The following is a 17,544-nucleotide window of genomic DNA, read 5'->3' on the forward strand; positions in this document are numbered from 1 at the left end:
TTTTAAAATATCTATTTCTTTAAACATATAAAAATGCTAATTTTATACTCTATACTTGATAATTCCGTTGTCTACTGTCTCTGAATTTCTGACTGATATCATATCTAAGGCTCAATAATAGTAGCTGGTTTCCTTATGTGTCTTTAATCTTTTTGATTATACTTGTTGGGATTTTATCTTTGAGAATCATTTATTTTCCGTTTCCTTAAGAGTCATTTCAGATGCCACAACCATGGTGAGGTTATGATATTTCTCAGCCGCTTTTGCTCATTCCATTCTTGGTGCTTCTCCCATGCACTTTTGTATTTGCATCTTTCAGCACAGGCCTGTTGGCTTTATTGCTTTTTTGTCTTCCCAACCAGTTAAGTTCCTTGAGGGTGGAGATGCTGAATGAAAGCTTAAGTAATACTTGTGTGCAATTAAGATCTTATCGAGCATTTAAAATATCTATTTCCTGGAGAAGGGAAGGAGAGAATTGTGGAGAAGCAATCTGAGCATCTAGAAGATATTTTGGTGTTGGATGTGGGCTAGTGAAAGAGTTGGGAATAGAATTCAACTGTGATTGGGTGAGGCACTTGGTTTGGCACTGTAATGTACACTGTCTTCCTGGGTTTATTTGACCCTCACAGTGAGCTGTGAGAGAGCTGCTATCTCATCTTACAGTTAAGGAGACGACCCATTGTTAGACTTGTCCAATAATAGTAAAGTGCTTACAGAAAGCTGAACAAGGGAGGGACGGGGTCTGACTCCGACCCCCGTGTGAATGCCTCCTGGTGCTGCCCCGAGAACCAGCGCCAGGCTGCGGCAGTGAGCTGTGTGGATACTTTGCTCTGAATCTTTAGGGGAATTCTGTCCATGAGAGCATGTTTCTATCTTTGAAATGGAAAGCAGTGAGGAAGTGTGATTTATTAATAAAAACTGATGGTAAGGCAGTGTTGGAGCGTGTTTTTCTCTTTGAACTGAGCTATGTGTTCGTATTTATAGACGTCAGTTCTCTTAGCTATCCATTTTACCCTAATTTCAAATACCATTCCAACCAAATAAAGTAGGATGAATCTCCTTTGAGGCTGTCACATTTCACCATGATTTTTTAGGGCTAATCCGTTTCAGTAGTCAGCTTATTTGAAAGTAGCTGTCATTCTGTCAGAGGTTTCCTAGAAGTAACACCTTTGCTTGGAAACTATATCTGATTAAAGGCCGACTGCCTATATAAGCATCCATTGAGTTCTTAGTATCTTTCTAAATAAGATCATCTCTTCTTTATAGTAGATGAAATCTTCTGTGACCTATTTTATCCCTCCTTATAAGTGCTTAGTGTGTGATGAACAAGTAGACAGATGTGGCAAGAGCTGCAGGAGTTTTCCCCCTTTGCTATCTTAGATAAGAACAATTCCTAATTACGAAGTAGTCACTGAAATTATCAATACAACTGTGGTCAGTCACTGTGAGCCTGAGTGGTAGCTGTCACTACATTTAAAATAAGTATGTCACATAGAGTACACTGTATTATTGTATTTTCATTTGATTCAACAAGCATCTATTATGCTGGGCAATCTTCTTCTCTCTAGAGACTGAACAATATTGTTGAAATTAATGTCAGAGAAATTGAATTCTATCTTAGATTATTGATTACCTTAAAATATTTTTCGCTGTTGTTTGCAGCCAAGTCTCATATCTATTCCAGGCACTTATGAAGAAGAGATAATGGATTTTACTGCACATTTAATAAAGTAACCATCATGATATGAGTCACCTTCTCCTTATAAAGTCAATTAAAATACCTTCAAACTCAGAGTCTTAATTATTTAGATTAATAATGGCTTGCAGATAATGAAATTCAGAAACTTTCATTTTAGAAGCTTAATGCTAAATTTCATGTAAGTGAAATGAGTTATTTTTCATGTTTTAAAACTCTCCAGCTTTTAATAACAGCCAATATTGAATAAGCCCTCACTATCCACACACTGTTCTAAGCTCTCATCATGTGTATATTATATAAGTCTTTTAGCACTTAACCACCTCCTGTATGGTAGATTCTATTATCTTTTAATAGATGTGCAAATTCAGGCAAAGAGAACTTAAGTGTCTTGCCCCTGGTCACATAGATTGTAAATAGTGGAAAGGCATTTCGAACTTTGGAATTTGGAATCTGGAGCCCAATACTCCCATTTATTACACTATATCTGTGTGTGCTTTAAATGTGTGGATGTGTAAACACTTATCTGTTTCATGTATACTTAATCATTGTTTGAATCTGTAGCAAGGTGGATAGCACACTGCTTGTAATGTTGAAATCATGTAATCTCTGTGGCTTTTCTCCCTCTTCCCTCTACTATTTAACGTAATTCTTTTCCTAAAAAAGAAGTGTTTAACTATGAAAATTTGATAATCAAGGTTGCAGTGTTGCAGGCATGGATTTCTTACCTCTGCTTCCCCAGGCAGAGGACAGAAACACAGACTTGAATCAAGTTTCCGTGAAGACTTTATCTTCTGAAAACCCTTATCAGAGTCGTCGCGATTTGAAATTGAAATGTCTTTTATGTCTTACTCCATTTTTAAAGATGTCTGTGTGGCAAGCATTCATTTTCACACGTTGGATGAACTAACTAGTAGACATTTCAGTAGTGTGAGGCATTTGTCTCGAGGATGAACGTGTCTGTCTTCTGTCTTGTTCCCGTCTCACTTGCGGTCCAGGGGTTGTTTATATCCATGCAGGGGAAGGAGGGGTGTGTCTGACCCAGCTCTGCACTTGGTGGTTCCCAGGGCTGTGCCTTTTAATTGGAGTCACCACTTTATGTTTTGACATTGATTAAACAGTGAATTTTTCTTCTGAAGCTGTCATAGGCTTTTATATCTCTGTTGATCCTTGGAGGCAGCTGATTTACTGTGTCAGCTTCATTCTCTTCTATTTTTGAGATTTGTTCTAAGGAGTGAATGCCATATGATCCTCCAGAAAAAGTGTAACTTTATATTGAAAAACATAATTTCTACTCTACAGACACTCTGGAATAAAAATCATTGTGATGGGATGATTTGTGTTAGGGTACGTGGAGCTTAATAATTTTCCTGGGGAGAGTGTACATGAGCCACTTTGAGGAACTGAGGGGGGGGGCAGCTTGGACATACTTTTGTATTACTTTAAAAACAAATAAGTGAACTCTCTAAGCATTTTACTTTTTTTGGCTTTTGAAATATTAACATGGAGTAGTAGTAAAGCCTAGGCCATCTGGCTAATCATGCTTTCGTTTGGAATTTATGTTTTGTTTGGGAGTGGGGAGTTTAAAATGAAAAAGTTATGAATCGTTTTTGGGTATTGTTTTAATAGAGGATTGGAAAATAAATATTTCATATTAATTTATGCTAAGTAATTTTATCTGATATGTCCTTGATTTATAGCACTCATGGACCTTTAGTGCTTGAAAAGTAAAGATGTTATTCTTTTTCCTCAGAAACGTGCTAAGGGGCAAGTGTTATTTGACAAAGTGTGTGAACATCTCAATCTCTTGGAGAAGGACTACTTTGGACTTGTGTTTCAGGAGAACCCTGAGCAGAAAGTAAGTGAAGTTATCTTAAGTTTGTTTATATTGTCTTTAAAAAAATACTGTGTGTTTCTCTTAACTGGTGTAAAACTTAGTTTTCAAATAACTTATTTTGTGTTTTTATTATGACGGTTTATGTTCATTGTGGTGGTGGTTTAGTCGCTGAGTTGTGTCCGGCTCTTCCAATCCCGTGGACTGTAGCCTTTCAGGCTCCTCTGTCCATGGGATTCTCCAGGCAAGAATACTGGAGTGGGTTGCCATGGACTTCTCCAGGGGATCTTCAACCCAGGGATTGAACCCAGGTCTCCCACATTGCAGGCAGATGCTTTACTATCTGAGCCACCAGGGGAGCCCAAAAAGCAGGGAAGGAGGAATATTGGAAGAAATATCAGGAATACCCATCTGTACTTGTCTGGAGGTTCAGGGGAGTGTGTGCCTTGCTGAATAGATGAGTGGTTGGTAGGGATGAAGGTGTTCCTTGCCCTGTTGTGTGGGTTATTGGGAGCAAAACAGAAGGCAGAGTCCAGCTGACTCACCTGGTAGAGTGATTGATCGATTGATTTGGGCTGTACCAGGGTAGGTTTGTGATCAGTTTATTGTCTGCAATTTTGTTGCACTTCTGTTTTTCTAGCATGCCGTTTCTGAACCTTTTTATCAAAGGATGATGGTATAAACAGGTTTATTCTTACTGTGTGCTTAAGTTGTCTCTGCCGTTTGATTTAGTAAATGAATTAAACAGTCCATAATAGCCTGTTTTTTATATGTACACACTACAAGAAAAAAATAAAATAATAATACAAACTTTCCCCCAGTTACTCTTATATTTTCCCGTGGAGTCAGAGGAAAGTGTTTTAATATACCCTCTTAAGTTGTTTTCCGGAGGTGTGCAAATTAAACTGACAAAGGATGACTTTTATTCATGTGAGTAAGTGGGAGTTCACAGAAAACTGTGACTGCAGGAAGTGGTTAGGGCATCTTAACAGGGGAAAGAGGTAGGAAAAGGCACTTATGGAAAATGAGTGGCTTTCAGGAAAGGTGAGGGCCCTGTAGGAAAACAGGTGGGAGACAGGCTTGTTTCGTGCCAGTGTCTGTTTAACTGAAGGCTTCTCCTCTCAGTGATAAGAGTCGGTCTTCCCTGGTTGGAAGGAAAAGGTATACCTATACCAACGAAGGGAAGAGATTTATGACTACCTAGTTCTCCTGCTTTCAGGTAAAAGAAAAGCCTATTCTTACGTGTCTGCAGCTCAACGTGGTGTTTATCCACCGTGGTGCGTTCTGGACCCCATCCATGGTGACCTGAATTGGACTTAGACGTCCGGGCTATAAGAATCGAAATGGCAGGTCGGAAGGGAGTGGAGTTTGCCAGAGCCCACTGTCTTCTGAGTAGAGGTGACTTGGTATATCTGGAGAAGGAAATGGCAACCCACGCCAGTATTCTTGCCTGGAAAATCCCATCAACAAAGGAGCCTGGTGTGTTACCGTCCATGGAGTTGCAAAGAGTCGGACGTGACTGAGCGACTAAACAACGATAACAAGGTCTTAGTTGCAGCTGTTAGGGATCCTTAATCGCTGCATTTGGGCTCCTCATTTGCTGCATAAATGATCTAGTTCTCTGACCAGAGGTCGAACCCAGGTCCTCTGCATTGGGAGTCTTAGCCCCTGGACCACCAGGGAAGTCCCCTGAAGTGGTAGATTTGATCAGCCAGGACTCTGTGAAGACCTGCCTGATCCCAGAGTGCATTGAGATGGTTTCTGCTCCAGGACTTTCCTGAGATGCCGCTAAGCAGGACAATCAGAGTGCTCTAATGCTTGATGCTAATTCCAGGGACCTTCAGGGCTTCTCCCTTTCCTAAGCATATTAAAGAAAGAAATATTTACCATTTCTGGCAATTAACCAGACTTAACCTCTAGCCTTTTGTCTTTGTCAGTTTGAGCTTCTCTAACAAAGTGCTGTAGACTGAGTGACTTATAAACAATAGACTTGTGTTTCTCGTTGTTCGGGAGCCTGGGAAGGCCGAGCAAGGTGCCCGCTGATTCAGTGCGGTAAGGGCCCCTTCCTGGCTCATGGACCTCCTGTGGTATCCTCACATGGTGGAATGAGCAGGAGGGCTCTCCAAAGCCTCTTTTATAATGTCGCTGATCGCACTCATGTGGGCTCCACCTTCATGACCTAATCACCCCAAAGGCCTCAACTCCAAATACTGTCTCACATTGGGGATTAAGCTTCAGTGTATGAATTTTGGGGAAGGACACAAGCCTTCAGTCTCTGTCACTCTCCTCATTGTTAAGGAAGTTCTTTTTCTACTTCACTTTCTGAGTATTGGGACTTTGGTGGAGAAGATACTGATGTAGGGTGAAGAGTGAAGGCTGGGTCCAGGGTTATGCCCGGAAAGGAAGCCCTTTGGACTCTGTTAGATGGTGGTGGTGGGCAGACTCACTGTGATGTTTCTGAGGATGCCCAGAACGCTGGTCACACTGTGACCTTTGCACTTACCTCCCAACCTCTAATATTCGTGTCACAGTCAGTAGGTAGGTGAATATAGACTGTAAGTTTTATTTATCCACAGGCCTTCATTATTTGTATTTATACATCCTGGTAATGAAATGCAGGATACAAACAGTGATGATTATATATAAGTTGAATTTTCTCAACTTGCTGCATTTTAAATCCTTGATACCTAATTTGTGGTTTAATTCCACATTGAAACTGAAGACAATTAAATTGCATGCCTGCCCACAGAATAGTGTGTAAGTGTTCTTATTAGAACTCTGTTTAGAATATTTTTCTTAGAAGTAATAACATATTAGACATTCAACTAAATAAACTAGGCGCTCTTTTAGACTTTAAATTATAAGGTAGTCTTGATAATGTTTCCAACCATGTTCTCTTCTGTTGGCCCTCAAAGCTGTAAAAGAGAAAGTGATGGAAATTTGGCTAGGAGCACTTAATCTTTCTTAAGAAGGAAAACCATCAGTATGTTGTAAAATGTGTAGAATAACTTCCGTTATAAACGTGATATGCTGTATTAAGACATACAGTATTTCTGAAACACTAGAGTTGCATGGTGAAGAGTAGTATTTAGATAGTAGGAGTCTCTATTTTTTATTTTGCTGACTCTTAATATATGTGCCTGATCCATGTTTTTCTCCTGAGTCTCAGACTCATATACTTCACTCTCTACTGGACACTGCACTCACTTGTCTAAAAGGAAACTAGTCTTCTCCTTCATCTATTCCCTGAAGAGTAGGTATAAATTGCTTCCACTTTTTATACCTCTTTTCGTTGCTTGTCAGTCAATAAGTTCTGTCTTCTACCTGCTGACATCCTTCTCCTCGTTCTCTTTGTCCAGTGTTCTTGCTTTGGTTTAGGCCCCTGTCATCTCTTGCTTTGAATATTTTATCAGCCTCCTAACTGGTTTAACTGCCCAGTCCCAGACCTCTGGATCATTCTTCTCCCTACTGCCAGATCGAACTTTCGGGAAGGCATAGCCATCTTGGCACTCCTTGCTTAAAGCCATTTAATAGATGCAATCTAACCCTCTTAGTGTGATTTACAAAGCTCTTGGTCTAGTGACTGTGGTCTACTTCTTTGTCTTCATTTCTCAGTAACTTCTCACAAAAATCCCTATTCAATTCACATCACATTTCTCTCATAAGGGAAGCTTTGCCCATCCATAGTATATCTGCTTGAACATACTATCCCTTGTATTTGGAATATCCTTCTCATTTTTTTTTCTTTTTTTGAATCTGAATGTCTATTATTCCTTAAGATCCAGCTTAGGTACTCTACTCTATGAGATTTTCCTTGGTTGTTTTCCACCATCATCCTTCCTGGCCCCAACTCAAGGAGAGTTAACAGTTCTGTCATCTAGACATTTCAGTTCAGTTCCGTCACTCAGTCATGTCTGACTCTTTGCGACCCCATGGACTGTAGCTTGTCAGGCTTCCTTGTCCATCAACAACTCATCCTCTGTCGTCCCCTTCTCTTCCTGCCTTCAGTCTTTCCCAGCATCAGGGTCTTTTCCAGTGAGTCAGTTCTTCACATCAGGTGGCCAAAATATTGGAGTTTCAGCTTCAGCATCAGTCCTTCCAATGAATACCCAGGACTGATCTCCTTCAGGATGGACTGGTTGGATCTCCTTGCAGTCCAAGGGACTCTCAAGAGTCTTTTCCAACACCACAGCTCAAAAACATCAATTCTTTGGCGCTCAGCTTTCTTTATAGTCCAACTCTCCTATCCATACACGACTACTGGGAAAACCATAGCTTTGCCTAGATGGACCTTTGTTGGTAAAGTAATGTCTCTGTTTTTTAATAAGCTGTCTAAGTTTGTCATAGCTTTTCTTCCAAGGAGCAAGCATCTTTTAATTTCATGGCTGCACTCACCACTTGCAGTGATTTTGGAGCCCAAAATAATAAAGTCAGTCACTGTTTCCATCGTTGAGCCATCTATTTGCCATGAAGGGATGGAACCAGATGCCATGATCTTAGTTTTCTGAATGTTGAGTTTTAAGCCAACTTTTTCCACTCTCCTCTTTCACTTTCATCAAGAGGCTCTTTAGTTCTTCTTTACTTTCTGCCCTAAGGGTGGTGTCATCTGTGTGTCTGAGGTTATTGATATTTCTCTTGGCAATCTTGATTCCAGCTAGACATCTAGACATTTAGCACAAACGTCCATTTAGACGTTTAACACACACCATATTTATCAGTCTTTCTTCCCATTGTTCTAGAAACTGTGTAGCTTCTGTATGTCTAGACAGTATCAAATATTTTAAAATACCACCTGTCTACCATCTCACACTCATTAAGATGGCCGCTGGTAAAAAAAAAAAAAAAGAAAAGAAAATAACAAGTGTTGGCAAGGAAGGATGGTGAAAAAATTAGGAAACCAACCTGTACTCTGGTGATGGAAAAGTAATATGGTGCAGCTATTAGGGAAACAGTAGAGAAGTTAGTCAAAAAATTATAAATAGATTTACCACTTTTGGGTATATATCCCAAAGAATCAAAAGTAAGATCTTGAAGAGGTATTTGTACACCCACGTTCACTGCATCACTACTTACAATAGCCAAGAGGTAGAAGCAGCCCAAATGTTCCTTGATGGATGGAATAAATAAAACATGGCATATTCAGAATATGGTGAATAGAATGTTTTTGAGCCTTAAAGAAGGAAGTCTTGTTAGTCCTGTAACATGGATGAACCTAGAGGATATTACACTGAATTAAATGTTTAGTCACAAAAGACAATTACTGTGGGTCCCTTGTATGAGGTATTCCCTAGGCAGACCCATGGAAAAACAGAGTAAAATGGTGGTTACCTGGATTGGGGCGAGGAGATAATGGAAAATTGTTGTTCACTGGGGATAGGGTTTGTTTTGCAAGATGAAAAAGTTCTAGAATCTGTTGCACAATAATGTGATATAGTTAGTTCTGCTAAACTATACAGTAAACGTTGGTTAAGAGGATGAATTTTATGTTTTTTTTAACCACATTAAAAAAATTATTACCTATGTACAAACTAGTATGCATCTGCAGCTCTGGCAGTGAATAATTAAGACATAAATTCTGCCTTCACGAATGTCCACACTTAGTTCCAGTTGAGAAGATAGACTGGAAAAAAAAAACCCAGATTACTCAGTTAATAAATTTTGACTACTGCTGTATAGGAAGAGTTCAGGTTACTACCAGGGAAGACTTCTAGGAGAGAATGATGCTTATGCAGAGACCTGAAGTTTGAGCTGAGCCAAGGGACTTAGGAAGCACACACATAGGGCCCTGAGTAAGAACAGCTGACCTCTTGGAAAATGAAAAGACGTCTCTTGTGGCTAGTGAGGGGAGACTGAGTGTTGATAGGGGTCAGGTTATGCAGGGCCGTCTAGGCTGTATATTTATTTATCAAGGCTTGGGAGATCTCCTTTATGCGCAGAAAAATGATGGCATTGATAAGTTGATGCAGTGATATGAGACAACCAGTCTTGCCTTTAAAAAGATCTGAGTGTGAACAGGACTGTTCAGCCAAAGCACAAAAGGAGTCTCAGTTGAGGTTATGGCAGAGAAAGTAGACAAGCAAATGATTTAAAAGGGATATGGATTGCTTGCTGTTGACAGTCCAGCTGAGATCATAAAACTGTGATGGCAGCAGAATACATTGTGCTTCTCTAGTTGCTCTCTGCAACCTGGGCATAATAGTGGAGAAATGGGGTGTTATGTTCAAGTGGTTATGGTAAGAGGGCAAAAGGTTGAGAAAGCTAGAGATCCTGATGCATAGGTAATCAAGCTAATTGATTCATAAGATCACTGGAAGGAACGTAAGCTGAAATGGGATGATAGACTGGGAGAAAACGGCTGGGACCGAGGGATGAAAGTTCTAAGTTGAAGGGCAGGTATGGTGAGACTAAATGGGGAGAAGACTTAGGAGAAGAAATGATTGCATCTGAGAATGGAATGATGACTTCTAATAAGGTGGAGAACTCTGTGTGGTGACAAGACTGAGTGTTCAGCCATGAAAAGACTTGACTGAAATCAGAGAGACGCTAAGGTCATTAAGGCAGGATTAAGGGAAGGTTAAGTTTGGAGGGGTTCTCCATAGGGTTGCCATGGACAAAAAAAAGCTGTTAAACCAAGAACTCATAATTGCGTATTTTTAACTCTGTAGTTTCTTTTCCAAAATTTGGGATGAAAATGCCCACAAAATTAGGCACACACTTTGTTATCTAGACCTGAACTATAGAACAATGGGAGAATAAACAGTGGGGTGTCCTTTCTGAAATACTTTGCAGAAAATGAATGCACACATGTAATTGGCATTGCCAATATTTAATTATTTCATATATAATGTGATTTTCCTGTGTAACTTTTGTGTTGTATAATTTTCTTATTCCTTCTTGCTTATGTAGATAAAATCCAGTTCTTAAGACATCTGGGCAAAAGAACCTTTATTTTCTCCAATATAAATTTGTATCATGTCTTTTTTTTTTTCCCCCACAGAAACTTATTATTGTTGCACTAACTCAGCTCATGCAGTTTCACCAATGCAGGATATAGGAATTTAAACTACTTTTTTTATGCTGAATATTATCTGTGTTTATAGATGTTTCAGTCACTTATTATAACATATTATAATGAGAAGGTGAGGTAAAGCCATAGTTATTTGTATGAACACTTTCCAAGGAGAGGAAAGTCTAATCTTTATTTTAGTGTAGTGCTGTGTCTCTTACAGTTGGAAGCCTTTCACGTCACTCTTGAGTATGAAAATCTATCATTATTAATGTTGGAACTTTTTAATGTCTACAGAGAACTCATATTATTGTGGAAAATTTGTTAAAAATATGTGAAATCAAGCAATGTGTTATTCTTTTATACACAGAATTCTAAGTCTATATAGTTCTTGTATTCATGTCAAAATGGAACCATCATTAAGAGTTTGGGATTGTCTTTAAAGGGAAAATACTGTCTTGAGTTTTTGATGTTAATAGAATTTGGCATCTGGCCCAGGGATTTTAATGTCATTTTTGCTTCCAGCTATATTGAAAGGGGAGCTTGTTTGAAGTGTAGCTGATATCCACAGCTAAATTTATAAAAATTGATTAATGCATTTCTCTGATAGACCATTTCCTCCCCTCACCAAAACTAGAACTGAAAACTCCAATATTAAACTATTTGTTGTATATAAACTGTTCTTTAATAAAATTCTGTATTCAATCTGGATACACCTTATAATACCACAGATAGGAGTTGGAATCGCGTTCTCCCAGACGCATGGTGAATGTTTCACTGTAGCTTAGAAGGCCTGTGACGTTTCTGCTAACACCAGCATGATGGCAGTGTTCTGTTAAACTTAATTTAGACAGAGGTATGTACAGTAAAGTAGATTTGCTTCAGTGCTATAAATTCTTAAAGGAAAATGCAGATTTCAGACAAAATTACTGTTTACCATCTGGTGATATGGTGTGTGTTGGGTTAACTTTAATGTCTCTCACTGGCAGAATTGACAAGCACCAGTTTTTAAGGCATGCCTAGTCTCTGATTCGTCTGCTCAAAGGGTGGTCCAGGGCCCAGAAACATTGGCACCCCCCAGAAGCTTGTTAGCGGTGAGAGGGTTTCCAGATCCTCACCCCAGGCTCACTGTCTGGTGATCTACATTTGGACTGGAGCTTCAGGTCATTTACATATACGTTTAGGCTTGAGAAGCACCGGTCTAGGGCATAAGTGCTCTTTTGAAGTGGCAGAGAGAATTACTGGAGTTTGGAATGTCATGAAAGCCAAGAAAGCAGGGGGCACTAGTAACCCCAAGTGGCTCGGTGTTGGGGCACTCACAGCCTCTTGGTGGGGAGTGAGGCTCTTCACAGTTCTCGTGGATATCTGCGCCATACAGTCTCTGAGGTTTTTCTAACACCAGCATCCAATGAATGTAAATATAGTGATTTGTAATGAAGCTTTTATATTTTTCTAGGTGTTTCTGTTAGAAAATAAATGAGAATCACTTTATTTCACACTTTTTCTGAGACTCAGTATTGAAAATGTTATAGGGAAATGACAGACAGGCTTGATGTTAACCAAAACTGTTCTACAGCCTCAGATTTGTAGTGGATAAGAGAGTAGCAGGGAAAGATTGAAAGCAAAAGGAGAAAGGGATGTCAGAGGATGAGATGGCTGGATAGCCTCACCGACTCAGTGGTCGTGAATTTGAGCAAACTCTGGGAGGTAGTGAAGGACAGGGAAGCCGGGTGTGCTGCAGTCCATGAGGTTGAAAAGGGTCAGACACAGCTTAGCGACAGCAACAAGGATTAAGGAGCTTCTCCTAATTAAGTGGCAGAAGGACTTCAGTGTGAGAGAAAAAATATGTGTATAGCTATTTGCTGCTTAGTTAAAAAAAAATTTTTTTTCCTGTAACTTTCCAAGGCAGATTTTTGTTTTAACATTTTTGTTTGTGGTGGATTCCTTTGATAGTCTGGTGAATTCTATGCACGGCTTCTTTTTTATTTTTGTATTCAAGAAGTAGTCTTATTCAGTGGGCTAATTGCCAATTTCAAAATATTTGGTATTCATTACTGATAATTCAGCGTGTTTCACAATTTAAGTTTTAAACGCTGAATGAAAGATTAACATTGACATATAATTGGGATTTCTTTCCAGTCCAAACTGCCTCTTTCAACCATAAGACTATGATTTAAGCTATTCATAATTTTATGTAAAATCATATATGGGATGCTTCTCAGAACAGTGTTTGAAATATGTGATTATAATAAAGAACACAGGCCTATGAAGGAAACCAGTAAATAACATTCTAACATATTAATTTAAAAATTGAGATAAAGTCATCATCAATATCTAATCCCTACTGTGATTTCAGAATATTAGCATAAGTGATATTTTAAGATCTGCAACTACTCTAATGTGCTATGGAAAAAGTTTTGATTTCTATCAGTGACAAAGCTAAGAGCACTGCTGATATTAGCCAGAATTTTTCCTCTCTCTATTCATAACTGATTGTAACGTTGAATTTCAGCTAAAGGTTAATGAAGATAGAGATGTAACACTTTTCCCCCCTGATTCATAGACTTTTGATTTCATTAAGATAATTTTAATAGCACAGATATTCTAGGACCACATTTTAATTTTAATTTACTTTTGTTGGAAGCCTGTGATAGGATTCTCTGAGGAGGGAGGGGTCTAATTTTTTATCTCATCTGGCCCATGACTGCAGTGACTATATTTTTTGAATCCAGAGTCTGATTTATTAACTTTTTGTGGGTAGAAATAGTCACATAAATATTAAATTCTTTAATATATATAGTACATCACCTTTGGAAATAAAAAATTATGTGAAAAGAGATATACACAGAAAGGTGAGAGGCCAATTTAATTTTATCATTGACAGAAAACATCTGCTGTTAAAAGCATTGGATAAAGTCCTTTGCATGCGTCCTTACTCTTCAGGAAACATTTGAATGAATGTTTGAAAAGAAGAACCCCAGGAGGTAGATGATGTGATCTTCATCTTAAAATTTAGGAAATTGAGGCCTAAAGAAGACTAATGAGCCCAAGATCACACAGTTGGTGGAAGGCAGAATTTTGCGCTACATGTATCCGATTCGAAAATCTTTGTGTGTGGCAGCAAACCCTTAAACAAGGCGAGCGGTGCAGCATAGTCTGTCGTGGGTGTGCGTGGGTGTGCATTCATGTCTTTCTCTGGCTTTATCCGTCTTTCTGCATCTGCTTCTTGATCTACCCAGCACTTCTCAAGTATCAAAACCAAGAATTTGTAAAGAGTTTTATATCTGCTATTTACTTGTAATTGATAATGCAGAAAATAGACTTGATATTGTTTTTAAAAGTCATCTTAAGGCATTTTTGGGTTTTTTGCTTATGGACTTACGACACTAGGCAGTAAAATTATATCCCAGTCGTCATGATTGAAGGACTCATTGGAGCTAATTATTCAAATAAAAATAAACCTAAGAAAAATAATCTGTAGTCTTTTAAGGTGACCACAGAAAGAGGAAGGAGGAGGCTGACAAAGGCCCGGTACTCACCAACAGGTATTAGCTCGTTGCTGACTGGGGGATTTTTGCAGAAACTTAACACCGGTGGCCAGTGGTTTGCTGTGTAAGTGAATATTGAACTGTTTCCAGGGCAGAAGATGTGTTAATACGTCTCTGGTCAATAATGTGTTAATTTAGTACTTAAACTGGTTGCCTGGGCTGCCAAGTCCTGCGAAGGATACAGGAAATGGGGTCTCTCCTGGCCTCAGGGAGACCGCCTTGCTCCTGTGGGAGTGGGCGTGGTGAGCTGATGGTGAGCAAGGGGCCGCCCGGTTGGTGGATGCAAGGAGTCCGCTCTGCTGCCCCTGTGACCACATGAGGGACACTCTGCCTACTTAGTCTCTGAATGGACTCTGAAATAAAGAGAAGCCACTTTGACCTTAATATTGTGCGTGACAGTGTGGTGAGAAGTGGCCCAAGAGCGAGTGGGTCTGACCATGGCTGGCTGGGGCACTGAAGCTTCTCGGTCATTCTCCTGGGTCTGCGGAGCTGGTATCGACTGTCCCTGTGCTATGCAGAAGCTGTCCGCTGACTTCTCCGTGGTTTCGGTGCTTCAGCTGGGAATGGACGGTGCCAGGTGGCTGGGGCACAGGGCTACTCCCGGGCAGAAGATGGTATCGCTTCCCCCTTTTCCCTCTGAGAACAGAGAGGTGGTGTCTTTTTTCTTCTGTTCCACGGGAGGCATCTCTAGCAACTGTCTCACGGTGAGGCTGGGGTTGGAAGGGTCTGCTGAGGCCTGGGAGACCAGTAGTCCCTTCTTTCTCTGCGCTCGTGTTCTCAGGGACTTCTCCTTTTCAGCATGGCACCAGTTGTCTCCGATTCAGTTTTTCTCGCTCTGGTGGTTCCTTCCTTGGATGAAACGCCACCATACTTTGCAGCCTCCTTCCCTCTTCTCCCCCAGCCGCTCCCCGGGCTGCGCGGGAGACTGAATGGTGTGTTTTCTCATTCTTGGGCCTCACGAGAGCCCGCCGTTTGTGAGCCAGCTGTTGGTGGACCGCAGCTGCAGGGCCGGGAAGCTGAATGCAGGCTGTCTTCTCGAGGGAGAAGCAGAGCCGCGCCCTGCCACAGCCCTGGAGGTCCCAGGGGGGGGTCCCGCAGGCCCTGCGCTTCAGCGGGCCACACAGCTGGGCCAGCAGTCCCGTGAAACTTCGCCCAGGCTCTGGCAGCTCCTTGTTGAGAGGGTTGAATATGACCAGTGTTTGAACAGAGCATGCACACCTTGGGTCCTTGCTGCCCCGAGTGTAAGCCCTGAATGGCACAGTAGGACCCACGCTTTTGCTCTCAAAGCATCCTGTTATCACTACTACTTCACAGTGTGTAAGATGATGTTCCATGGTACCCATTCAGTGTATTGTTAAGATTGTCGGTTATAATTTTCTCTATAACGATAAATCTTTTAACTGTTTGCTTTATATATGCAAATAAAATTCTATTAATATTTAAAACACGAATGTTATAATACATTACTTGAGATGCTTTTAGAATGCATGAAACTTATTTTTTTGTAAAGTCAGTTATTTGAATCATTTTATCATAAAATGTAATTGTTCTGTTAGTGAGGATAAAGTAAACTTTAATAATGACTTGAGGATAAGGTAGGAGACATATAAAAAATAAACATATAGCATATATAAACATATGTGTGTGTATATATATATATGTATATATAGTTATTTTTGGATATGTCTTTCACCTGTAGCTTTGAAAGACAAATATTTAATGTCCTTAAATGATTTGAACCTACTAGTTCAAATTTGGTCTTTCTGCCTTTAAGCTATTACAGTGTTTTCCTGGAAACTTTTAAATTTTTCTTCAAGTGTGGAAATAAAGGAGAAGTAGAAAGAAGTTCCTTAGGATTGTGGCTCTTAACTCGGAATGAAGATTTAAAAAGATCTTACATGGCTTACTTCACTCCCTATAATGGGCTCCAGTTTCATCCATCTCATTAGAACTGATTCAAGTGAACTCTTTTTAATGGCTGAGTAATATTCCATGGTGTATATGTACCACAGCTTCCTTATCCATTCATCTGCTGATGGGCATCTAGGTTGCTTTACAAAAACCACTACAATATTGTAAAGTAATTAGCCTCCAACTAATAAAAAAATAAATGGGAAAATAAAATACAAATAGAGATCATAAAAAAAAAAAAGATCTTACATGAAGACCAGCTCCAGTCTGACAGTGCTTCTCCATGGCCTTGTACAGAGGCAGGGAAAAGCCACAGTCTCAGGAGGACTTGGCGTTAGGAGTTGAGATTTGTTTTTGATTGGGGTATATGTGCTTTCAACCCATGGTTTCCAATGCACATTTTGTCCTTCATGAATAAGAGCCCATCGTTGTCCTTCACTGAGCTATCATTTCAGTGTCTGCAGGGGCTGTTTGCTGTTTCTTCTACTGCAAAATAAAGACTATATATACATATATTATGTCTTCTCATTTGGGTGGGTTTTGATTTCACTTCCTAGAAAATGAAGCCCAAGAGATCCACCTTAAAGTGTTTCAATATTTTATTTATAACACACACATACACTTTCAAAAACAAATCAGTACTAAGCCTAGTGGAATGCTAATAGAATAGGACTTTGTTAAACTATGTTTATACTTAAATAAGTATGTGAACTGTCAACTGTTTCATTTTGGACTATGGAGACTGTTTCTTATGGGTTAAGTAATCTTTTTTTCTCTCCTTGCAGAACTGGCTAGATCCCGCAAAAGAAATAAAGAGACAGCTGCGAAGTGAGTATTAGATCATCATACTTTTGAAGTTATTAAGTTAATATTTATGTCTTTTTTTTTTTTAGTAAAATTCATAGGGATGTAAGCTAGAATAAGATAGTGATAGAATGATAGACTCTAGTTTGCATTCATATCATATAGCAAGTTGGAACTCATACTATTTTGTAGAATTATGACTGTTTACTTTGGTGATGGTTTAGGGACTCCTCTACTGGTCAAGAGGTTCTAGACCCCTTTGTCTTAAATATTTGCTCATGTTGTCGACCACTGTGAAGCAACACCTGATCTTTATCTCTGGGGAAAACAATGGAAAGCCACTCTTCTGTAACTTGCCCTTTTTATAGAAAATGTACCTAAGGGAGCCCTGTAACCCTTGCTTTGTCTACTTGATTTTGATAGTGTGTCCAGTTAGTTTCGGAGAAGGAAATGGCAACTCCTTCAGTTGTTTTTGCCAGTATTTTGCCTGGAGAATCCCATGGGCAGAGGAGCCTGGTGGGCTGCTGTTCATGGGGTCACACAGAGTCGGTCACGACTGAAGCGACTTAGCATGCATGCATGCATTGGAGAGGGAAATGGCAGCCCACTCCAGTGTTCTTGCCTGGAGAATCCCAGGGACGGAGGAGCCTGGTGGGCTGCCGTCTGTGGGGTCGCACAGAGTCAGAGACGACTGAAGCGACTTAGCAGCAGCAGCAGCCAGTTAGTTTAATTGATAAGCCGACCT

The 17,544-nt window shown here is 39.9% G+C and overlaps 1 protein-coding gene across 25 annotated transcripts in view; it reads left to right on the forward strand.

The window, feature by feature from the left end:
* Positions 1–17,544, forward strand: part of EPB41L2 (erythrocyte membrane protein band 4.1 like 2) — a 205,202-nt gene that overhangs the window by 120,323 nt on the left and 67,335 nt on the right. For all 25 annotated transcript variants that reach the window (XM_070461379.1, XM_070461369.1, XM_070461389.1 and 22 more), the window contains 2 exons: positions 3,450–3,554; positions 16,781–16,823. In XM_070461379.1, coding sequence (XP_070317480.1) covers positions 3,450–3,554; positions 16,781–16,823 — 148 coding nt within the window. The remainder of the gene's footprint in view (positions 1–3,449; positions 3,555–16,780; positions 16,824–17,544) is intronic.

Source organism: Odocoileus virginianus, chromosome 34 (genome assembly GCF_023699985.2).
Source record: "Odocoileus virginianus isolate 20LAN1187 ecotype Illinois chromosome 34, Ovbor_1.2, whole genome shotgun sequence".
NCBI lineage: Eukaryota > Metazoa > Chordata > Mammalia > Artiodactyla > Cervidae > Odocoileus > Odocoileus virginianus.